This window comes from Xiphophorus couchianus, chromosome 8 (genome assembly GCF_001444195.1).
Source record: "Xiphophorus couchianus chromosome 8, X_couchianus-1.0, whole genome shotgun sequence".
NCBI lineage: Eukaryota > Metazoa > Chordata > Actinopteri > Cyprinodontiformes > Poeciliidae > Xiphophorus > Xiphophorus couchianus.
In genome coordinates, this window is record NC_040235.1 from 26,409,081 (window position 1) to 26,434,751 (window position 25,671).

Below are 25,671 nucleotides of genomic sequence, written 5' to 3' on the forward strand. Positions count from 1 at the left end.
TGCTGATCATGACTGATTTATAAAAGCAACAAATAGTGCAAAACATCCAACGGAGTGAATACGTTTTATAGGCATTGTACATATGGGACCTTTCTAGTGCTTTTCTGGATATCCTAAGACCAAAACAAGACCATTTTGCAGTGACCCAGGATCAGTGAGACATGACAATATTCTTGAGACATATTTAAGGTGAGAGAGAGCAGATTCTGTGAAGGGTTTAAAATGTGACTCAAAGCAGAAGATGGAAGATGGACAAATCTAGCAGCAATCTATTTCCAAGAGGAAATCTTCAACCTTGCCGTCTAGTGTGTGTTTTACTGTTTTTAAGGTTAGGGAGACTTCCAAGCAGTTAGACTCTTATACCATGTGAAGAGTTGATCAGTAAGTGTGATCAGATGCGGATGTAAGTTTGTATGCTCTCAGCATATGAATGACATGTTGGGATTTGACAAAGTGGGATCCTGGCAATGATAAAGAGTAGTGGCCCAAGACTAGAGCTCTGAGGCACTCCTGGGTTGCCAAGGGAACTGTTCGACCGGAATGTCACAGATCTATTGTATACAAACAGTTCAAATGTTTTCACTTTTACAAAACAGTATAAAAGATACAAAAAAGTGCTATTACATAATGTATAGTTTGATGTTCTTTTTAAAATCATGGATTCGCATGAATCATTGCTTATACCAAGATTTCAACTGGTAAAAGGTAAACTTTTGACATATTATCTAAGCTAATAAGCCAATAATGTGTAGAGATTTTGGATTTGATCTGAATTGGATGTTACTGAAGTAACATGCCGTTTTTTGTTTTGTTTGTTTGTTTTTTTTAACATAAGGTATCACGTTGTGGTCTAAATTTTATCCTCCAGCCAATAGGACACAGAAATGACTTATATGGGACACAAGATGGTTCAAAGCTGTTATTTGAACAAGCATGACTTGTTGTTGTTTTTGAGTCGGAGTGTGTCTCTGAGGTGAGGGAGCCACTGCCTGTTTTTCCTCTCTGGCCGTGGCTTCCTGGACGTATCATGGGCACAAAAACATGTTGACTTGGCACGAGGCCAGGCTCTGTTACTTTAGGTCAGTTTTGACAAAAAATCATACTCCCCTCAGAAATGTGGAAAACAGGAATCTAGATCTGGAAAGGAAAGTGATGATATGCTAACTCTCAAATTGTTGGCGGGAGTACTTTAATGTACTGTGCAGCTCTAATACAGAGTGACAGAAGAAAAGGTCTAGTTCAAGTAACATTTCAAAAGAAAGACAGTTGTACAGTAAAGGTTCTGTGTTTGTATTCACCAAATCCATGTATTAACCTTTGGGCAGGAGAATTTCTTAAATATCCCATGAATAATGGGATATTTTTCCATTATTCATGGGAAATAATGAACGATTATTTCATTAAACGATTAATGAAATCGTTAAATGATTAATCGTATTAATTGTGATGAATCGACGATTGAAATAATTAACTAATTTAGTTGTTAACTGGAGTATGCAAGCTCAAAAACTTGCAATTTTCTGAAAGAACAACACACTCAGAGCAGTAATTAAGCCAAAACTGTACAAACATTTGTACATTTCCCGCTTACGATAAAAAAAACAAACTCTTCCTTGTCTGTAAATGTGTTCTACCCAGAATTCCCCAAGTGACAAAGTTTTAGCTTCACCAGGTTCAAATTCAGTAAAAAAAAAATCTCCTATTAAGCTCTTGTTGCTGTTCATCTACTAATTGAGAAAAACATTAGACAGATTGTTCGCCCTACGCTGAATTGATGTTGAGTCGAGCAGAAAGGGCTGAGCTTCGATGTTCGAAGCATTGTTTTAGCTGCAGATGCATTCTTTTTGCTAGAAATGATCAAGCACACATAAAGAAATGCTATGCTACTGTATTTTACGCAACAAAATATAATTTTTTTTATTTGAAACAGAATGGGTTGTTTATTTGCATTTTCTATGTATTTCTAGCATTGTATAAAATAAACTTAAGCGTTTAACTGAAAAGTCTGCAGAAGATGGCAATTTTTTATCCATTAATCGTCAGAATAATTGACAGAATAATTAATTACTAAACGCTTAAGTGGTTAATCAACAAATCTGCAAAATGTGCTTATATTTTTATATGAATAATCGATTAATCATCAAAATAATTTCTAGAATAATCGATTACTAAAATAATCATTATTTGCAGTGCTAATTCATTTTATTCGCAGATGCATTAAGGTGGTATTTATGATATTTCAAGGGCAAGAGTTTTTATCCAAAATCTATAAGTAATTCACATAAATATGGTTAAATTACTACTTATTAATTTTTGTTGTTTTTGTTTTGTTTTTTGTTTGGGAAGGACTGGGGGGATTTGGACAGTTGACGTTAAAAGATTAGCTATTCAAATCACTAGAGGCTCTTCATTAATGCTTTTAAAAGACGAGAGCAGAGCAGGTCAGCTAGGGAAGGCTGTCCTTTGTGTTGAATGATTTTTGTTTTTTTCAAACCTGCAGTTTAGAAATGGCTAACCTTTATTTTCCCAACTTTTCTTCTAGCACAAACTATGCAAGTCAAGCTTTCTAATATTCAGTAGAAATGCAACTGATACTCTTCCTGATTAGTGATATTGTAAAGAGTTGTACTAACTCAGTTTTGAGAAAGTTAGTAAGGGAAGTAACTTGGCTGCTTTTTAAAAACATTTATGTTCTGTAAGTTGTTCTAGTGTTGACTCTTTACCTGTGGCTATTGGTGAAGCCAAAGAAAACATTGGGTGGCGTCCATTTCTGGTGTGGAAACGTAGGCATTTTTGTTCACCTTTCCTAGAATTGGGAAATCTGTCAGAAAGTATAAATAGCAAAGTAAAAATAACTGTTAGGTGGATCTGTCACAGTAATGCAGTAGGTGAGGTTTTTTTTTATTTAAGCTTAGTTTTGCAAGTTTAAGATTGCAACACAAGATTACTTGAATGGATGACATTTCCTATTTCCATTGGAGGTTTCTGCACCTCTGATAACAGTTTAGCTGTTTCTGTGAAGAAGGAAATACCACTAGTATTTCCACTGGCTTATTAGTGGTATGATAGGATGCAATCCATGTTTAGATTTTAGGATGTTTATCTTGATGTTTTGTCCACTAGTCCTTACCCAGTGGAGGGCTCTGTTAGATACAGAGTCTGACATTGTGTATTTTTCAAAGATTTTTTTTCTAAACTGATCCTGAGATGATGGCATTAAGAAACCAAAGCCTAAGGTAGACTTTAATTGGTCACACTTCTGCTGTTTTATATTTTCTATACTTTATGCTGTAAATAAAATTGTATTATTAATGTATGTATACCAGAGGTGTGGACTTGAATCATGCGGTTGAGAAACAAGCCAGATTTTAGTCACAAATTTAAAGACCTTACTCAACTTAAGAATATCATAAAATACTTTGGACTTGACTTGGACTTTCACACCAATGACTCGTGTCTTTACTTGAACTTGAACACTTGATTTCAGTTCAATTCAGAAGTTTAAATGCAGCGCACAAAAAGACACATACAGCTTTAAAAAAAAAATCTGATTAATCAGATTAATCATTATGATTCCTTATTGAAATGATCATTAATTCATTTAGAAATCGATTTATTGCTAACTGGAGTACACAGGCTCAAAACAATTACATTTGCTGACAGAACAACATGATCAGAGCAGTAATTAAACCAGAAATTGTACCAGAAATGTGTAAACTTTTCATATAAAACCCCCAAACAAAACGCTTTGTATATGTTTTACCCAAGATTCATCAAGTTTTTATTTGCATTTTGTAATGCATTTCCAATGTTGCATTAAGAGGATTATCAGCTTCACCTGGTTTAAATTCTGTAGATAAATAAATCTCCTATCAAGGACCTTTTGCTATTCAATTATTAATTGGTTAATTGAAAAAGTAATCAGTCCTACACTGTTTTGATGTTAAGTCTAGCAGAACTATCTGAGCTTTTCACATTTTGATGTTTGAAGCTTTTTTTTACCTGCAGATGCATCCTTTGAGAGAAATGATAAAGCGTTCCCAAAAAGAACGTTTTTATTTAGAGGTGGGCAGATCACTCCAGCATGCCAATAATATTGCTAACAAGTTGGCATCAATATTAGATAGTTACTAGCATGGTAAGATCAGATTCTCTCTTGAATTTTTATTTTATCTTTGGAATTGTAGTTTTTCGGCCCTACCTCAAAAAGATTTTGTTGTTCTGACACCTATAAACTTTGTCCAACTTCTGTTCTAGGTTTAAAAAACAATTCTAAAGAAGGAAACACAAAAACCTAGAGGTCAGAAGTTTGATGATATTTCAAACCTGAATGAAACGTATCAAAATCGGTATTGGCAATACTGGTGCTGTACTTACTTGGTATCGGATTGATACCAAAATATCCAGTATCGCACACCTGTACTGTTATTACATTTCAGTCAATGAAATGTTTATTTTCTTATTTTAAAAAAAGGATATGAAATATTTGTTTATTTGCATCTTGTAATGTATTTCCAATGTTACATAAAGAAGATTTAAATAAAAAATCTGCAGTGTGCCAATTGTTTTATCCGATTTACCGATTGTCAGAATAATCGATAGAGAATAATCGATAACTAAAATAATAGTTGGTTGCAGCCCCATTGTGCATGACTTAATAGTGATCCTGTTGAAACATTAACCCACCTGAGTGGGGCCTCTTGCCTGCTCCTCTGATTAATGCTCTCCTCGCCTGGCCTATTAATCTTCAGTTGACAGTCATGTGCAGTTGTGTCATACTCTTTCCATTCTAGGGTGATAGATTGAACAAAGCTCTGTAAGAGCATAATGTTTTATTACACAATCTTGGTTAAGTTAAATTACACACAGGTGGATCCGTGAAGAGGAAGAGTCGAGGGTAAAGAAAATGTCAAGATGCCGTGGTCAAAGGAGGCAAAGAGAGAGAGAAAGAACCGAGTGTCGCAATGGGTCCTCCACAGGTACAGTCTGCGCCTCATGTGCTCGCTTTTGAACATCTGATGCAGTCTCACACGTCTCGTCCTCCCTTTGTGTGGTTTCACCGCTGAGCTGTGATGGAAGTTCCAAGGTACTCAATAGGAGGGAATTCGCGAGTGGCGATCATGTGATCTGAGGAGCAGCACCCCTCCCTCTCTGTCTTTTTACACAAGATTCATGATGTCTGACCCAAATCTGCAAAGTACAAAAAGGAAAGTGGCAGTGAAAAAAAACAGGGAGGGGGTTGGAGGATGTCGGGGCTCTGATGTTGGGGAATTAGCATGCCACTTGGTAACCCTCAGATGAAGGAACTTGTTAGGTAAAGGCGGAGGAGCAGCATGGCGCAGGGATGAAGAAAAAGAGGGAACATATGGAGCTGAAGATGCAGGTGTAATATTTAATAAGCTGGTTTATAAAAACCTAATTTAGACCTTAATCATTCCTTTAGATGTCCATATTGTGTTTTCTCCAGTGGCAAGCCAACTACACAGTACAGCTGCAGTAACTCCCAAACTTTTTATTATAAAATAATTACTACCTGTTTGAAAAACAGGCAGTAATGGGAAACTTTTTTCTGTAAGCTGTAGATGAGACGTTTTTTCCATGTGTATCTTTCTCCGCTCTAAATAAAGACCATAAATAGGGATGTACATTATATCAGCATCATCATCGGGTCTAGATGTGTGAACTTGCAGGTATAACCGAGGCCATCTTTGAGTTAGTTATGGCTGTACAGCACTTTAGATACTGAGGAATTCTGAACAGAACCAGGATCTTATCAAAAATGAAGAGCTGTGAAGTGAAGTGGGCACAGTAAACACATTGCCTGAATAGGCCACTTCAGTCACATTGTCAGACTTTAATCACAAATTAAAGTCTTGGTGATAGCCATTCTAGGGTGATAGATTGAACAAAGCTCTGTAAGTGCATAATGTTTTATTACACAATGTTGGTTAAGTTAAATTACACACAGGTGGATCCTAAGGAGTCCTCAGGCACTTGGCAGCTGCGTTTGATTGCTATTCACAAGGCTTTGATATGATAATGAATCAATGGATGATACAAAAGTCCTGATTCTACTCGACTTTTGATGGTCCCAGGTCTTTTATGTTAGTACTTGGACTGAATTTTCTGAGCTAGGAATCATTAGCATTGGTAGCTTGATGCGCTTTGGGTTTAAAGACAGATCTGTTTTTACTACCACATTTTTAGTCAAAATGTGTAAAAAGTTCCTTTTGTTTTGATGTTTTATCATCAAAACAACATCAAAACAGTTGTTTTGAGAGATTTCCTTTCAGTTTCACACATCCTGCATATGGCTTGGATTTGATCCAAGTCATTTTATCTTTGCCAGTAATCTTACACATTCCCCATAAACTGTTGCATCTACTTGCTTCTGAGTTCCTTAAATGTGTGTGGAGTTAAGTGGCATTAACTATTGGTTCTGCACAATATTGTTTGCAATGAAGTTGTCATCAGCATAGAATGTGACCGCCTCTTTGTTGCTACTGTTTGATGACTTAACATATAAGCTCTGTGGAAACTCCCTCCCTAGAAAATCCTGTTTGAAGCTTAACACTGGCCAGGTATGGATGATTGATGGCTAGGTGTCATCTTGGTGTCAAAATGTGAACAGCATCTCTCAAGGAAGACTCTTTAAACACAAACTGTCTTTGAACTAGAACTTGTATTGGTTGTTTCATGGATTGGACTCATTAGAGAAGAGCATGCACTGAAATAGTGGTGGGCATTTACTGTATTCGTTGTTTACCACTTACTGTAAAAAACTTGTCATAATAAGAGTTTTTATTTATCGTTGTCTATAAATTTCAGAGACGTGATTCAAACAGCTGTGCAGGTATCCATGAGGTCAGGAAATTACACAAAATTCCTCCACAAAATTGTTACTGATGCCTGAATCTCCACTAAATTTAAGGCAAGTACAAAAATAATTTAGATAAGAATTAGATTTGCACAAGATATTGAATTGCAGCCATGATCGTAATATCAATGTGTGCAATATCACAGTGACTAAAGTCTGGTTTGGACAAAAGGCATGCACATAAGAGTGTGATTTTTAAAACAGGCAAAAAGAAGAAATGTAGTCGATCACAACACAAGAACAAACTGCTTTACTGCAGTTACTGTTACCATGCTGCAAGTTGCAACACAAGGAATAAGATGAATATTTTTCTATAAATGTAACTCTGTTAGAACAAAACAATATTTGAGTGTGAACTGGGTATGTAAATCTTGCTCAGAAAGTTTGGGTAGTGAACAGAAATGAACACATTATTATCTTGTTTGGGCTGAACTTAGAACTAAGCTGATGCATTATCTATTCTATCTAATGCATCAAGTCTTATTTATGACTTCACATTTAAGCAAAAATCCCCCCAAATTGTATTTATGAATCTTTTTTAATTAGATAAAGGAGAATAAACAGCCACCAAATGCTGAAATCATAGACTACCACAAATAAGCTCTACATCATAAAGTTTGCAAATAATGAATGCATATGGAACATCATTCATATTCTAAAGACTCCACCAATAATGGCCTCCATAATACCACCCATCTGTTCTTGCATGTTTCTGTTTTATTGACTGATGTAAACCAGAGCCATTGATGAGGTCACTGGGATAGTGAAGATCTATACAGCCTGTTAAGCTAACATCATGAAACTTCTTGTTTTGTCTGAGTCAGAAAATCTGAAGATGATCAGTTTACTGTCAAAAATCTGGATAGAGCAAATGTTTGCTGCTTGATGGTTATATATATATTTCAAGGTGTGTCTTGACCTTCTGAAAATTTGGTCAACTTGTGATGTACAAATCATCTGACCTATAATCATAATCTGTCCGTTTTTTCTTTTCTTTTTTTTGTTTTGATAAGCTCTGAGTGATGATCAGCCATTCCGATCCTTTTTTTGGTATTAAATTAATCAGAACTGAATCCTTCCACTTTTTTGAGTTCTGTGACTCCATCGTGTTTGAGTTCAGATCAAGGGTAAGGGCACATGTTTGGATGCATAAATTGTTTTAATCCCTTCTTTCTTTGGTGGATTCAGAAGTACCTCTGTCAAAGATCATTTCTGGCAAAAGAAAAATCCATTGGTGAAGCAAGTTCACACAAAATCCTGTTCATTGCTGATCGGCAGGCATATACGGGAAACAGAAACCACATGGAACAAGTTGATCTGTTCAGATAAGGCTGATATTGGCAAATTTGGCTGATACTGATTATTACCACTTTTTGGCTGATATTGATTTTTTTATGTTGTTTTTTGGGGGGGTTTAATATTTCTGAAGGGCAGTTTTCTTTGCATAATATTATAGTTTATCGCAATAATTACTCAGACAATTTATTGTCCAGCAAAACTTATCATGTCTGACCTAGGCGAATCCTGGTTTTGTCAGATGCTGATGCTATACCTGGCTGTTATAAGCAGGAAGTAGAGGATGCAAAGTAGCCTGGACCACACATCCCAGAAAAATGGAAAGAGTCTTTGGAATTAGAATTTTCTGCCTTTTCATGCCTCTGGTAAGGCACAGACCCACCAGTAGATGGGGACCATTCAGTCACTCCCACCCCAGGCTGGAGCCGGCCACTAAAGGCTGACAGTCTTCCCTCACATGCTGGAGGTTTGGACTTATTTGACAAACCATTTTGCATATTAACTCTTTCAGAAAAGCAAAAATCACTTCAAGCGAGCATGAAATCATTTTAGCAATATTGAGAAAGTTATTTTAAATCTTGCAGTTTCCGTCAGTCTTTGCTAATGCGATACATCAAAATGCGCAGAAAAAACGTTGATGGAAACACGGCTAGTGGCTGATTAACTTTAGATAAGATCGATGGATAAATCTTTTTTTTTTTTTGTATCAACCAATCTTTAAAAATTAAGGAAATCTTCGGCTTCTTATCAGTCCACCCAGGGTCCGAAACAAAATTTCTGTCCTTGAGTGGCGTGAGAATGATACTACAGGAAAAAGACAGTCCAAGTCCAGACTATCAGTGCTTTGAACCAGCTTGTATTGGTTAAGTTTTGTCAGAGGAGTTCTGAAGTCAATCTCAGTAAAATGCAGATTTTCTCACATAATCTTTAAAAGTTCACAACACAGGAACAAAGCACCTCTGGCGTGCCTCCTTTCTTTTTTTTTCTTGTGTCTACTTTAAATCTACTTCAGGATCCGAAGCATCCTTCCAGATGTTTAACTAAAATCCATTTCATTAAGTTCAAACAGAGAAATTATGTGAATTTAGTGAAAACACTTTGAACATGTGGCTAATCAGCTACCTATTGATCAGAGTATTGAACAGAGTCAGAGTGGTTTCGTGTGTCCTGGGTGTTCCCGGGAATGACATAGGAAGACGTTGACCTTTTATTAACGTATAAAAGGTCCAGAACACGACTCTAGTCAGCGGCGGGAGAGAGCGGCGCGCGGTCCTGAGTCACTGCTTGTACGTCGGTGAGGCGAGAGAAGAGCTCGCCTCGTCTCATCTCTGTTCTCTTAAATTCCTTTTGAAATCAGCAAGCTAAATTTAGCTCGTACCCCCTCCCCCCCTCCCTCTTCCAGAGGTATCCGAGCTGCAGCAGACAGTGATAGGCTAACGTTTTTGAAGTGCGCAGTCCACACACACACAGATTAAAGTGAGTGGCACAGAGTGGGAGGTCGCTATGTCTTTTGTGCACACAGTGTGGGCTATAGTGATGATAAATGGTTGCCGTGCAGCAAATGAGCTGTGAGGGTTTGTCTGTTTATGCGCGTGTTTTTTATTTTTTCCTTTCCCGTCTCCCAGGGCTGATGCTTGAGGACAGTGGGGGCTCTCTAATGATCCCACCATTCATCCGATGAACCCCCTTAACTCCATGAAACCCTCCCTTCCTCCCATTCCACAAAGGTACCCACACACACACACACTGTGCTGACATTAAGCCCAGGTACATGTAGATGATGTGGTGCATCTCTGTGACTGTCTCATTTAAGCAACAGTGCCACTTGATGATGGATCTGCACAAGGATCAAACTTGAACGAATTATTCAACTCGCATGTCACCTTAGACCACTAGGAGGAAACTGATCTGGAAATTATTTAGAAAACTGCAATCGGTGCACCAGCAGTTTCCTTGTTTCCTACTGAACAACTTTATTAAAATAACGTTTGAATGTTTCATAAATCAGTCTGGTGTTATTCTGCAGCAATAAAAACATATATATTTTAAAGTTTGCACTTCTATGCTAACAGTAACAAAAGCAATGCAGTCAGTTGCTGATTAAATTTTTTTTTTTTAATGCAGATGTGTTTGTATTTACACAACATCGCCCTACTTTTTCAGGTTTCTTGCCAAAACCATTAGGTATTGCAGACAGTGAGAGATGCGGTGTGACAGCCATGCTGCTGCGGTAGCTTCCTGTTGAGGAAATGGTTCAGAAGGAGGAAACTGAGGCTAACCTCAACTGTCAGATGAATAAACTGTGCTCAGGTTAATCTTTAGCTCCCCAAAGCGAACATTTGTTTGTGACCTTTACACTCAGCTGAGTTTCTCTGAGTAAGAACAGCAGATGAACTCTTACAGGGAGTTAAAGCCTCCTTGTTTTCAGGAGGAAACCACGGAACGCCGTCTGTGATGCTCTTATTGCGATTACTGCTATCTGGATGAATGCTCTCTTTCTCTCTCTTTCTCTCTTTCTGCCTCCCCTGAACCATTCCTTCTTATCCCTCTGCAGCACTGACGGCCCCTTCCTAAATGAGCCAGTCTCCTGGCAACCAGGCACCAATCAACACGCAAGATCTCTCTCTGTAGTAACCACAGTGTGGGGCGTGACCAATCCCACACACAGCCAGGTAACACATGACTCACTACCCGGGGACATTGTTCTCGTCTTGTCTTGACTAATACACGCTTTATTTAGTGTGTTTTCTTGTTAATATTTAAACCTAAAGTGACCGGTATGTCTCAGAACGATACTTGAGGAAGTTGTGTGGAGAATTCTTTGCTAATTTGATTCTTTGACAAACAGATCTTTTTTGTCTACCTCTTTTGGTTTAAAACATTTCCTCAGTGACACATTTCTAGTGGATTTCTAGACTGGAAGTCTAAAGGTCAATAGAAATCTAGCATACTATCAAATAAATGTCAGATTTATTTGACATTTATGAAGTATGATAACCTTGAGTAAATATATCACAATATTGACACAAATACTTAAAATAATGTATGTGTTACTTTGAATTTAAAACAACTTTCCAACAGCAGTTGTAAAGAGATAGGTGGCACTACTTTAGCTTTCACATGTCAAGTGTCCATGCTTTTTATGACTGGAAATATCTGGATTGCAAAAAAACATGGAGAGTCAAGATGTGGAAACTAAACTATTACTCTTATTAAAGGGGCAGTATTATGTAGAAATCAACTTTTTTTAGCTTTACATCATGCTATAATATTATTCCCTCATCAAAAACATACCTGGAATGTTACTTAGATTCTTTAATGCATGTTTGGGAAATCCTTTAATCTCCATGGCAACCATTCAGTTGTGCAAAACTCCTGGTTGGACTTAGCTTTGCCTTCGAGGACGAAGCTCCTCCTTAGAGCTGTAGTTTCCAAGCTAATAAGCTTCTGCAACTCCCCCACTCAGCTCCTACAGACTAGCCAGCAACAATTAGCAAACATCTGGTGGAACTGTGCATCTGCTGAGCTACATCTCAATGCAGCACTGGTAAAAACTTTGTTTTAGGGTTAGTAGAGGAGCCATGTTGTGATGACTTCCTTCTTTTCTTCCTTTCTTGTATGTTTCCTTCCTGTATGGAGGACAGGATTTTACATTTTAAAAGGAAGATAAGGGACTGAGAACCCGAAAATATAAGTTTGGAAATTCTGACATTAAAATCATACAGGAACCCTGAATTTTATTCTTAATTTTACTCTGTAAGTAAATTAACTTTACTTACAGTTTATGTCAGGTTTACTTTTAAAGTTTAAGTCTAACCTCAGAGTGGACGCTCTCTTTGTGAACATCTTGTCAATCACCTGCTTTTGAACTTTCTTTACCCCTTTGAAATCCACAACCTCAGATCTCCAGGGCCATAATGCATCCCTCCTCCATTTCACCTGCAGGTGTTTGGATCACCCATGGGCCCCGGCGAGAGTTCTGGTGGTCACATAATGCCAGTTGGCAGCCCAGGGATGGGAGGCAGCATGGGCTCCCAGTTCATGGGCCAGCAGTCGTACGGGGACGGCGTGTCTAAAGGCTACGGCCAGCCGGTCATGTACGGACGACCCAGCACCGCCTACAACCCGGCTTCAGCCTATGGAGGAAGGTAAGTTGCTTTCTTCAGGAAAACAAGAGGCTTCACTTCGTTGACTGAATATTAAGTGTCAGAAATAGTAAATATGACAGGGGAGCTGTGGCTCTTTCAGTGTTTTATAGGGATGTATGAAGGATGTTTGAAAACCTCGACTTCAGGCCGTTGTTTTAAGAGATTAACAAATCATCTGATGTTATCCGAAAGGTCTTATATTGGAACATTTAATGTAATTTTATTCATTTGATAATCATTAACAGTATGTAAAATCTGTGCTGTTGTACTAGTAACATCCAATATAAAGTTTAATACATTTATTTGCTAGTTATTACCATAGGCATGAAAACACTCTGAGTTTTTATGCCTATGTAACTTTTTATACACCGCCTTACAAAAATATTTAAACTCTTTATGCCTTGTTGTCACTTTTTGTTCCAGTACAACTAGAATCTTTGATAAATTTGGGGAGATTTTATGTGACTCACAACCATAAAGTGGGGAATTATTTAGCTTTTTATTTTTATTTTTAAAATTCTGAAAGGTGCAGTACTCATGAAGATTTTTTTAAACAATGGATTTCTTCTTGCAACTTGACCTTTCTGCTGTATTCCTCAGTCTTTATTAAAGGGGCCTAAATAGAAATGCATGCCACACTTTTCAGATTTTATTTTATTTTATTTCTTTTTCTTTTTTGGAATTAAAAATCTATATTCTTCCATTTCACAATTATGCCCGAACTTTCTTTTGGTCCATTACATAAAATCTATTCAAATATATTGCAGTTTGTTGTTGTCACATGACAGAAATTATACAGTTTATAACCACTTCTTGTTTCCAAAGCTTTACCATAAAGGATCTATTGATACGTGCTCCTGTTTTGCATGTCTAAAAGCTTTAAGCTGCGTTTAACGGCATTTCTCTGTGAAGCTCAAAAAGACATAGACCTCCATCTCTTTGATTTTTTTTTTAAAACCGTGTTTCAGAATTACAGGCTTCTTTTAAAACGATTTCTTATAAGATTAGCTGCTGCCTTTTTGTCAACCTTTATTTTTAAACACATCTTTAATAGCAAGTTGCACTGCTTTGTTCCGTCGTCCCTGGAGGAGAATAACACAGAGCAGGCGTTAATATTGTCTGAAAGCTCTTTCATGGAGCTGCTCCGTGTTGTTGTCAGTTATCCTTTGATTTTTTTTTTCTTTCTTTGATCCTTCTCTACCCGACTGTCTTCTGAGTTCCAGTTTCTTCTCTCAGTGTTTTCATGACAAAATGGAGATTTTTACAGATGCAGGCAAATTTGTTGCAACCCCTCATAAAGATGGGCAAAACATCTTTGAAATATATATATATATTTTTTTTTTCTTACATTGCATTAGCATATTCTCAGACTGAATGTAAGTTTGAGGACATTTGTTCTGTGGGGAAACAAATCACATGTCCAGTCTGGTTTCCCTGTAGTTTCCCAACAGTAGAGCCTTCTGGCTGAAGTGCTCTACTTTGCACTACTGTAAAATATCTCAGTGTTATCCAAAGTTGAATTATATTTAGTTTGATCTTTGACCTTTCCTCTGCGGACAGTCTCTATGCATCGTCCAGACCCAAACCAGCTCAAATTACGCCGAAAATCTCAATCTCATTTTTTACCTTAGCATCCTGCTCAGCAGCCGTGTTTCCATCAACATTTTATATGCATTTTGAAGCATCACTTTAGAAACGGTTGATGGAAACAGAAAAATGTGACAGATTATCTGTGAAAAAAATTGATCTCCTCCTGATTTACTAAAGCTATCTGAATAAATGCACAGCTCCGACCAAGAACAACTAGTCGTAGCCAGAAGGAGGGTCTTGCTGCTGTCAATCGTCCTAATGTACTCGCTGCTCAATGTGCTAATGGCAGAGAAACAGCTTACCGTTACAGGAAAACTGCTTATCCGCCATCATTGGACAGACTCTGCTAGCTTTGGCACAGCAGAGAGAAAGTGGGTATGAGAAGCATTAAATAGAGGATGATTGACAGCGCTGAGACCCTCCTCCTGGGTTTGATTGGTTGTTTTAGTTAGCATTGGAAGAAGGTAGATTATTTTTGTACATTATCTCTCATACCATGGTGTCACAACATAGTGACAGTTTAAACAAATATGCAAAGAAAAAAAAAGTGAAAAGTTACATACTGCAGCTTTAAAGTGAGCAAACTGTGCAGCTGGGCTGTTGCATCTCTTTTACTTCATCCCTGAGATTAAGTGTGCTGATTTGAGCAGGTATTTGCAGCTGTAATGTTTTCATGCTGCATGTCATGAGCTGTTGTTCTGCTGCGGCGGGGTTCCACACCAACATATGCCAGCGTGGCATATGTTGGTGGGTGAGGTGTCACCCACCGCCGTGACGACACCTCACACACTCATTGACTCGGCTGACTAAGACCGCGGCCCACTCATCTCTGCGACTTTCCCCTCTCGCCACAGTTACTCTGGCAACGGCGGAGGCGCGGGCCTGGGCGTCCGCGCTCCCTCCGACTTCACTCAGGCTGCAGCTGCCGCCGTCGCCGCCGCCACAGCCACTGCCACCGCCACGGCAACGGTCGCAGCAATACAGGAGAAACAGAACCAGGAACTGAGCTACAGTCAGGTAAACGCCTCAGAGAAGAAAAAAAACCCCTCCCCCCCTACTTCTTGGAACAATAAGAGTTTCTAAGAGCTCCACACACACACACACACAAGCCGGGATGTTGGTTGTGAAAGTTTCCAAACGTCTTGGTTCTGACTCTGCTCTTTAGTTGGAACATTTTAGCTGCAGGGCTGGAAATCAGAAGCTGTTTTTCTGCTTCATGCTCACATCAAGTCCAGGACACATGCTTCTGATTACCAGCAGAGACGTTGCATAATTAGATACTGGCTTGCCATTCAAACTTAAACACTATGTATGAGTCACTGTCAAAGCTGAACAGACTGAATCACCAGCGCTGTGAGCTGCAACTGCTGGAATGAAATGTAAGCAGAGTGCAGACATTTAAATGTATGTATTAGTTATTAAAAACACCCTCTCCACACGTCTCGGGAAGATTCACTCTGTGGATGGTGGAATCTACGTTCCAGCAGATTCTCTGCCAGATCTCTCCCTCTGGCTGAAAAAGCTGCTGAAAACCCCGAACATCTGGCTGAGATGCAGAAAGAACTGAATCTGTGGTTGCAAGGCAATTCTGGTCGTAGAATTTCATGTTTGTTCTTTTTTTGTTTGTTTGTTTTGTTTCTGCTTAGGTATTTAGTTACAGATTCACTTACTAAATGAAAAGTTAGACCAATTCACAAATGTCAATATTAGTGTCTGCAATAGCAAGAGCTAAGACCGCTTTGGTGTCCAAAGTGCGGCCAGGGGCCATTTGTGGCTCCCTGAACCATTTTGAGCAATCCTTGGTCACAATTCAAGAATAGCCTAAATTTGAAGTTTTCACTTACGCCACATCGTTCAAAAAAGATTCAAGTAAAATCTTAAAATGGACAATGTAAGATGCAACAGATAGACCTCTCACAATAAACAATAGATAAATTAATTTATGATGATTTATCCTTTTTTTATTTTGTCCTTTCTCTTTCTCTTTCTTCCAAAATCTGGATGACAAAAGTCTTCAGTCTGATGTTTTGCTCTCTTGAATTGAACAACAATTCTGTTTACAGAGACTTCAGAATTAATTTATTTGTTTGTTTTTTTTAAAAATAAATTTATTTTGGCTATTTAAAATGTCTTCTAGTCCTGTGTCAAAGGTTCATAGAATTTAAAGTTCTATGAATCTTAAATTCAGTGAACTTAAGGTTCTTAAGGAACTTACTTGAAAATGGTTTGAAAACAACAATTTTAACTTCTGGGACAATTTATTATCCAGCAAAATTTGTTACTGTGACCGTACTACCAACATGAAGTATTCATCCATGTTTTTGTTTTCAATTTAATATTATTTATTAGTAGAGGAAACCAAAAATATCCTGTGGTTTGTACTAAAATGCAGACTTTGACATGCCCGTTGCATAATCTTAGCAAAATAATGCAAAATTGGGCCACATCCTGTTTTTGTTGCTGAACAGACAAAAAAAATCTAGAAAATCAAAAAAATTATGATGTGTTTTGTAGCTATTTTTTTGTTATATGGCAAACCTGCAATACCCGTTTTTTGGTTTAAACTCTACAATAATTTATGCATTCCTCGTCTACTGAAATCCGATTTATTTGTTCATTTTGTTAAATTATTTATGAGTTGAGTTTATTGTTATTTAACAGGTGAAAATAAAAAAAATCATAGTGTTTTGCAATTATATAAAAAAAAGGGGGAAAAAATATTTACAAATTTGTGACCCCTGGAGTGGTTTCAAGTTGATGATTGAACCTTACAGATAATGAAAACCCAACATTCAGTTTTTCAGAAAAAAATTTATATTTTGACATTTAGATTTTGGGGTCACACCCCAACCAGCTAGTTAACTCAAAAGGCTAACTAAGGTGATTCACAGCACTAAGACCCTCCCCCTGGCTGTGATTGGTTGTTTCTGACCAAGCAGAGTATTTCTGCAGATGGCAGTAGGACGACAGGGAGAAGGCAGAGGAACTTGTTTTTTTTTTCACAGATGATCTGTCTCATGCTATCAGGACATAGTGACAGTTTAAACAAATGTATAAAAATATATTTTTATAAAAGTTACCCACTGCAGCTTTAAGTGCAAATTAACTCACACGAAGAGGTAAAGATAAATTATGAAATTATTCTTAGCTGTCTCAGGCAACTTTAAGTTACTGAGTAGGGAAGTTATTCAGTTAACTAAAGTCATTTTCCAGAACTTATGTAGGTTTTAAATGTGAATTCTAGTGATCATAAACTTAACCAGCTGAACTCTGCAGAAACCTTGCTTTTTCATCTCCTAGCAACCAGACAGCCCATGATTGCAGATGTCCCGATAACTGACTTTTTGTTGGTAGAAGTTATCAAAACATTTTCCTGACCTCCTTGTAACTTGGCGTCATTAGTTTATCAGTAACTTTCCCTCCCTGTTCTCTACAAGCCGACCAGGCTGCGGAAAAGAACCAGCAGGCTTTGTTTTTACGCCTCCTGTTTTATTTCCCTCTTCCCCCGGTCAGATGGGTGGAGCATCCCCTTACAGCAACCAGTTCCTGTCTCATTCTGGGCCCCGCGGGCCCCCGGGGATGAACCACGGCGGGATGGTCCCTTTGAGGCCTGGACTCCCACCTTCCACAGGTGGGCTGTATCCCTCTCACCCCGCGCAGGCACAGAGGATGCCCCAGCACACCGGCTTCTCGGGCGGACAGCAGGGCCTCAAGCGACCTTTCCATTCAGAGGTCAGTGGAGGTTTGAACTTCACTTTTGAGTTTTTGAATTTTTTTTTCAATCATTATAGACATTTAGGACGCCAACTGCAGCCGAACCTATGCGGTTCATTAACTGTCGTCTATTTTCCCAGGGGTTTCCGGGGCAACAGTACAACTCTGGAGGGATCTCTGGGTATTCCAACCAGCCTCTGCAGTACCCCAGTGGTCCGCAGCAGAGATGCGCGCCGTCACCCTCTTACCCGTCCAGTCGGATGCCTCACATGGGGCCATACACATCTGGAACCCACAACCCAACACAGTTCCCTCCTGGTGCCAGCCAGCCCAATCCTCCACAGTTTTATAAGGTGATCAGATTCACTGTGGTTGACTAGCATGGGATTTTGTTTAAAGCTGAATAAATTTGAAAACTTGCCAACAAGTAAATCATAGAGCCTTCAATTCAAAATTCAGATCTCCTGCCTTTGATATTTCAAATGATATTATATTCAAAATTTAACCTGAATAAATGTTTGAGAATCGTTGAGGAATCCTGTGTGGATTTCTTCTCAGCGTTCCTGCTGAACTTCTTTGTGTCAAGATAGGTGAGGAATTATCTGAACATTGTGCTTCCTGCCTGTGGCTTCCAGTCAGAGCCTTTCAATGGCCAGGGCAGTCTACCATCTGGAGCAGCAGGGGGCTACAACGCCTTTACACAGGCTGCAGTCAATGGGGTAAGTCCTTCAACTTGTTACAACAGTTATTGCCTTCTGTTAGACTCTAACCTAAATACATCTACAAGCGGAGCCAAGCATGGAAAACTTTCAATGTGGAAAAAAAAAAAAAAAATTGAAGTTCTAACTTTGTTTTCATCTCTGTTTCTCAGCCAGGTCGAGGTGCAGTGATACCCGGGTACCCCAGCTCCCCGATGGGAGGGAACCCCACCCCGCCGATGACACCAGGGAGCTCCATACCCCCCTACCTCTCCCCAGGCCAGGACACCAAGCCACCCTACCTTCCGCTGGACTCCAAAGCCAACATCAGCACCCAGCAGCCCTCTACAGGTCGGTCAGGGTTACATGTTGCCGCACTCTCTTTCAGCTTAGAATTAGAACAATACAACCTCAGATGATCAAGAAGCCATGAGATATTAAAGATGCAGCATGTAACTTATAAAAAATATATTTTTTAACATATTTGTTAAATCTGTGAGACAGATAATCTAAAAAAAATGTAATGAGGAGAAACAATCTAACAATACAGGAAACTGTTTATCCACCATCATCTGTGGCCATGCTAACTAGCCTTAGCATTCATGGCAGGCTCTGCTGTGGGGGAGGAGCTGTTGCGTAACAAAGAGCAAGGGACAGGGTGTGAGCAGCTTGCATAAGAGCATGGTTGACAGCGCTAAGATCCTCCTCCTGGCTCTTATTGGTTGTTTCTGACACTGAGTGGTGTATTTCTACAGATGGCAGTGGGGCCAAATGGAGAAGGCAGAGGATTACTTTCCAGATTTCTTGTCTCATATTTTCCTGTCAAGACATAGTGACAATTTTAACAAATATGTAAACAAATATGTAAAAAGCTTAAATATCATCCCTGGAGGACTAAATAGAGCCAAAATGCTGTGTAAGGATTTTGTTGAAGCACCATCAGCTGCGGTGACTCCTAGTGGTCATATTTTGCGTGACATCATCAGTGTCTCACATTGTTATGAAAGAATTGTGTTCACAGTGTTCCCTAAGTACATTAAGATTTGCAGACATGCAACACTTTTTCAGGATTTAGATCAGTGTGTCAAGATCCAACTTCAGCAAAACAGGAGGAAACAGAGAGATGTTATCACATTCACCTCAAGAATACATAAAGAGGTCATGGTTGACTCAACGACTGCAGGGTCCAAGTCCGATGCTTGGCCATAATGCTCCAAGATACATTTGATTTCTTTTTAATCAGATTTTTCTCCAGCATATTGTGGCTTATGGTCAAACATCACATTTAATCTTTCTGTTCAATAAACATCAACCTAAGCCAACCATGTGTCAATGTTCTCCTTCTCTTGGGAGCCTTCTTAACCGACCGGTTGTTGTTCGACTGGAGCCTGGTCTTGCTTTCTTTTTTGAATTGCATCGTGGCGATCTTTAGTCTGTAACACCAACAGAGCCCGTGCAATTTAAGGTCCAATGGATGTTAGTATTTTCTCCAAGTAGAGCACTGTTTCATCTGTGGGGTGAACCTAATGTGACATCGACTGCTGGGAATTGTCTGAAATGTTTTCCACTTTAGGAATAACCTCCTGAAGCAGAATGACAGACTTTAAATTGTTGGGAAGCTGCTTTCCTTTCCTAGATTGATGGGCAACAACAGTTACTTCTTCTTTGTCACTGCATTGACACACAGTTGAATTCTTCATAGTATGAAACCACTTTCATGGAAGTTCTCATACAGTTGAAACGTTTTCCTGTCTGAAGTTGAATCAGACTAAATTTTTCTTTTTGAGATCAGTTAGAATTACTAAAATTATTTCTATTTGCTAAATGCCATAATAATGAGAGAAAGAACATGCCAGAGATTGATTTATTAATGTCTTCAAAATAAATTACTAAAATAATTATTACTGTCTCTTTAAGCGATGTAGAGGTCGGATTTAACTTCAGGCAGTGTCTTTTTATCCACTGTATGCAAACTTCTGGTTTCAACTGTATTTGCTGCTGATCATTAAGGCTGTGTTCACACTGCGGCTTGAAGTGACCCAATTCTGATTTATTTGTCAAATGGGATTTTTTTGCCGCTTCTAAATATATGCGACCTGTATGTGTTCTGCAGTGTGAACGGGCAAATGACCTGAAAGTGTCCCGCATGCGCAGTAGAGGGCACAATAACCGCCATAAAAAGAAGAAGTGCTCAGTGTTTGCGGAAGTAAACATGGATGCTAACGGTGGCGCCTAGCTTACACATTTGAAGTTGTTGTCCGACTGGAACCAGCATATTAACAACTTAATCCTCATTATAATCCGTCATGGTTATTGTTTTCTTCCTGCTTGCGCGTATCAGGTCGCAGAATAGTGACATTTGTCGGTACGAGTGACGTTCAGGTTGGATGAATGCGACCTGAACGTTAGGTCGCATTTGAATCGGATGCCTATCAGATACTCAAGTGGCCTAGGTCGCATTCGAAAAGAATCTGACCTGTGTTGTCCAGACTGTCATGAAAAGATCAGATACAGGTCGCATTACCTCAAAAAAATCGGAATTGGGTCACTTCAGGCTGCAGCGTGAACGCAGCCTTAGTTGATTAGTTTTATTGGTTGCATCTGTTTGCAGTTTGTTGATATAGAAGTTGTCTAAAGTTTGAACTTTAGTTACTGATTCCAGCACTAAAATATGTTTGCCTTTGAAGGTAACCCTAGCGACGACCTGCGTCTGACCTTCCCCGTCCGAGACGGCGTGGTGTTGGAGCCGTTCCGATTGGAGCACAACCTGGCTGTCAGCAACCACGCGTTCCAGCTCCGAGACTCGGTCTACAAAACACTGGTGATGAGGTGAGAAGATATGAATAAAATAGTTCATATGAGATCTCCAGGGACGACAAAAAGAAAGACAGAGGCTTGAGTCTGGTTCTCTTGATCAAAGAAATGATTGAAAGCTTTCGAGTTGGGTTTCCGTTTTCCACTGTGACTTTGCTGCTCTAGTGTGACACCTGGTGGTTGTTTCAGGTAATGTACAAGGGATGTCGGAGCGTCTACATCACTATTCAAATTCCATGTTTTTGTGATGCAAAAAAAGAAACTTTTATAAAAGTAATTTCAGAACTTTTTCCATGTATAATGTGACTATTATTCTGAAGAACTGAACTAAAAAAGGTAAAAAAAGAAAAAGCTGCAATAATTCGGCTGCATACGTGTTGACATATTTAAGCGAACATTGAAACCACTTTTGATTTGGTTTACAACATTCTGGCTTCTTGAATTTACGCTTATCATTCTTCCTGCTTGCGCATATACAGTATAGCTTTACAACTGAAACGAGTTGCTTTACAGATACTGAATCTGATGAGAGCTACATGACTGTAACTAGTTTAAGCCCAGATCCATCAGAAAACATCCTCCACTTCCCTGTATGGCATTCATCTGTATGTGTTTGCATATACTTTATAGTATCGTGAATTTGATTAAATACACATAAAGTGAAGCTGTTTATCTAACACAGGAAACAGACCCAGATGCATAGGAAACCCCACCATGGGTCTGTTTGACTGCTGTGTTGTGTCTCCCCCTACAGACCAGATCTGGAGCTGCAGTTCAAATGTTACCACCATGAAGACAGGCAGATGAACACTAACTGGCCCGCCTCTGTGCAGGTAAGCAGCACCTTCAACCTTTTTCACTGGATCCAGCTCTCGGATGGATTCATCTCATGTTCAAGGATCCAAACTGACCCACTGATGTAGACGTTTTGTATTGATCTCATATATTTGAGATAAGCTATTTGTCTATTTACTGTGACAATGAAGTATCATTTATGTGCCACAAAGAAGTCTTCAAAATGGACTCCTTAGAAAAAAACTTATTTTCTTATTCATCTACTCAGCTGATTGAGGCCAAGTTATCTCAGTGAAGTTGTGTTTGACCTTTAACTGTCTGATTAAATTAGCATCACTGAACTTGACTCAGTGGAAATGTTGGGACAGCGGTGCTGCAGCTCTTTATGACCACCATGTTGCAGTGCAGCTGACTTACAGGAAGAAACCATTGAGGCCGACATGTCTAGTAACAGCTTTTGGTTCTGAAACTGCAAGAACACAGAAACCATTTGATAAAGAGCTCATTTACTTATTTTTGAATATTTTGTCTTCCTACAACCAATAAGCCTTTGGCAATAAGCAATAAATCAATTAATCACATCATAAATGAAAATGAGCTCCATTATCACAAAAGTCCTAACTGGCAGTTTTGCGTCTCTTACCTCTCTGAATCTAATGATAATTTTTTTTTTTACAGCAATGTTGTTTATGGAGACATCATAATCCATTTTGTTAATGGTTTCGGTTATGTTTGGGTTTATTTCCATCTTTTTATTTATTTATTTTTTAAAAATTTTGAATAGTCAAAATGTTTTCCAGTTCCAGTGTCAGTTGTTCTTTATAAATTAAAGTTTATTGATCTTTGAGAGGACATACTTCCACTCTTATTTCACTATCTTTATATTACTTGAAAATGGTCTCAAAGCCACAATATTATGGTTTATGGCTATAATTCCTGGGACCATTTAAAACTGCTTCCTAAGAATGGTTCATTTGCTTGCAGCCTACTTAGCCCATTAATCTAATTTAAACTGATAACATCAGAAAAGTACAGTTTTAATCTCTTATTATACCCATTTCAAATCTGCAACATTCAATATTTGTACATGGATAATTAAAAGGATAAAAATCAGCGATTTGCTCACTACCATAAATCTCGTTAATTATTAACAGCTCTTTGCCTATCTTATGCATATTTTATTCATTTGACATCAGAGCTAACAGCAGCAGACAGCCACTGGCAGGGACAGCTGCCGTTATCACTTACTGTACCAAAATGCAGGTCAGCCAACATCAGTACAGCGGCTTTATTGTAAGTTTTTTATTTTTATTTTGTTGTCACCTTCAAAGTTGAACAGATACTTATTTTGTTATTCCATGACACTTTATTAATGACTGTCTCAGAGGAAACTGTTGCAACAGCAGCATGAAAAGAAAATGTCTCTTGACCCATTTTTGCAGAAAAGTGCATATTATTGCATGTAATGCAATAGTGGCATATAAATTCCCGAATTCCTACAAGCATGTAGAGATTAGTTTTATGGCTGGTTTTCTATCAATACAGTATCGATGGTTGGATAATATAAAATTATGTGATGGTGATATGATTAATAAACATGGCAATTGGAATATCACCTTCTATAAAGTCATTTCCTTTTCTTTCATCTCTTCCAGCACCTTTTCAGATTTTTAGTACATAGAGTAGTATAATAAGCAGTGTTCAGGTTTTTGTAGCCATGCTGGTGCTTTATATTAGAAGCTGAGATGACGTCACTTATTAGCGAGTTGTCTTTAACATCAAATTTCAAGATCTGGGATTTATGGTGTTTTTATGGTCTCAATATGTGCCTTTGTGAATATATATTGAAGATGTCTAATACATTTTTTCAACTTTTTATATTTTGGCCATCAGTTTCAGTACCAACCTGCCTGATTTTCTTTCTCATTTCTTCATGAGCTGAACATGTTAGCAGGTCAAACTGCGTAAAGCTCAGTTTGTGGCAAAATAAAAAAAAGTTATTGATGCATTTTTACGTTTGAATCCAAGGAGGTGAATTTGTGGAAGAGTGATGATGTTGGAGAAAAAGAAACGTGCCATCAGAGATTGTGACACTTTGAACCTTTAGCGCGTTGGGTATGTAACCATGGACACAAAGCCGTTTAAATTACAGGAGTCAGCAGTTTTGAGAATTTAAAAGCACCAGTGGTATCGGACAGTGGTCCGATATCAGCCAGAATCGAGTGTCAGATTACCTCAGTCTGCATTTGTATCCCACGCAGTCACATTGGTTAATAATAAATGAGTTTGTTCTCATACCTGTTGTTGTTTACTATTTTTCTCTGCTTTAGTAATATCAATTGATCAAGCCTGCTCTAACATTACACACTACAAAATAAGCAATAAAAGTGTGTATGATTCCTGCTGATATCTTATGAATATCGGTATCTGTCAATACTCAAAGCTCAGTAATCTGTATCACATCATAAGTGTAATAGTTACATCGGGACATGCTTAAAAAGCACCAGATTTGTACTGTTGATTGTTTTTTCTGAACTTTCTGTCCCAGGTCAGTGTTAATGCAACTCCTCTGTCCATCGAGAGAGGGGACAACAAGACTTCCCACAAGCCCCTGTACCTAAAGCAAGTGTGTCAACCGGGACGCAACACCGTGCAGATCACCGTGACGGCATGCTGCTGCGTAAGTCCAGATGCCTCACCCATCCTGTCGCCGCAGCAACGCTCCACTAAATACATCACGGATCACAGTGATGCAGAATCCCACGGTGAATTTGTCCCCTCCTGTGTCTTTGTCCACAGTCTCACCTGTTTGTGCTGCAGTTGGTCCACCGGCCGTCGGTCAGGTCCGTCCTGCAGGGCCTGATGAAGAAGAGGCTGCTGCCAGCTGAGCACTGCATTACCAAGAGTGAGTAAACTTAAACTATGTTTGGTCTGCAACCTTTATAATCCAAGCAGCCATTTTTCCCTCAGTGCAGCTGAATAAAACTTTAGAGCCACAAATGTTACATGATTTAGTGACAGAAGACTGCGTCTACATTTTGATTAATACCTCCTGCAAAAACTCTGTTCTCATTTTAAAAGGACCATTATTTTTTTTCTTTTTACATTTTAAGAATAAAGAGAGACTCAACATTTTTACAATAAAGTGGATGGATTCATTTTCGTCTATGTGATGTTGATGTTTGTGGAGAATGCCATGAAAAATTCTTTATTCTGTTTCCTCTAAAGTTTATTTATATATACTTAATGTCTGTACAATGTGAGCTCTTAAAATTGAAGTACATTTTTTCCCCTACAAAGTTTAAAAAAATAGTTTAAAAAAATTCAGTAGTTCTTTTAGAGTCGTTGTTTTGTGAAAATTAAAATGACTCCATCAAAGAGCTGAAGAATTGTTCAAACCTGCATTTGTTATCTTAAAAACATTCGTTCAGAGGTGTCCAAGGTGTGGCCCCGGGGCCATTAGTTGATTTTGTTCGGCCCCTGATCACAAGAATAGTACGAACAACCAGTGACCCCCAAAATTTTTGGAAATGCCTGTTTTCTTTTAGTAAGCCCTTTTAATGTTTTGGATCTTTAATAATATACATATTTCCTAAACTTTTTTTATTGTTGAGCAAATAAAACTAAAAAAGTTTGGACAGCTACATTAGTTGGTTCTTTATCACTTTTTATCAAAGTTCTTACGAGCTACGGATCCAAAGAACAGACCGGTCCGACAGAGTTTGAACTATTCGGAGAA

At 38.5% G+C, this 25,671-nt stretch overlaps 1 protein-coding gene across 3 annotated transcripts in view; it reads left to right on the forward strand.

Moving 5' to 3' along the window:
* zmiz2 (zinc finger, MIZ-type containing 2) overlaps positions 1–25,671 on the forward strand; it is a 39,076-nt gene that overhangs the window by 2,673 nt on the left and 10,732 nt on the right. For 2 of the 3 annotated variants that reach the window (XM_028025508.1, XM_028025509.1), the window contains exons 2-13: positions 9,799–9,900; positions 10,728–10,845; positions 12,119–12,321; positions 14,766–14,928; positions 17,425–17,643; positions 17,766–17,978; positions 18,261–18,344; positions 18,497–18,674; positions 21,011–21,152; positions 21,892–21,970; positions 24,481–24,612; positions 24,732–24,837. In XM_028025508.1, the coding sequence (XP_027881309.1) occupies positions 9,851–9,900; positions 10,728–10,845; positions 12,119–12,321; positions 14,766–14,928; positions 17,425–17,643; positions 17,766–17,978; positions 18,261–18,344; positions 18,497–18,674; positions 21,011–21,152; positions 21,892–21,970; positions 24,481–24,612; positions 24,732–24,837 (1,687 nt within the window). In that variant the 5' untranslated portion in view covers positions 9,799–9,850. Of the gene's footprint in view, positions 1–4,955; positions 4,980–9,798; positions 9,901–10,727; positions 10,846–12,118; positions 12,322–14,765; positions 14,929–17,424; positions 17,644–17,765; positions 17,979–18,260; positions 18,345–18,496; positions 18,675–21,010; positions 21,153–21,891; positions 21,971–24,480; positions 24,613–24,731; positions 24,838–25,671 lie in introns of those variants that run through there. The other variant, XM_028025510.1, reaches the window with a different exon arrangement.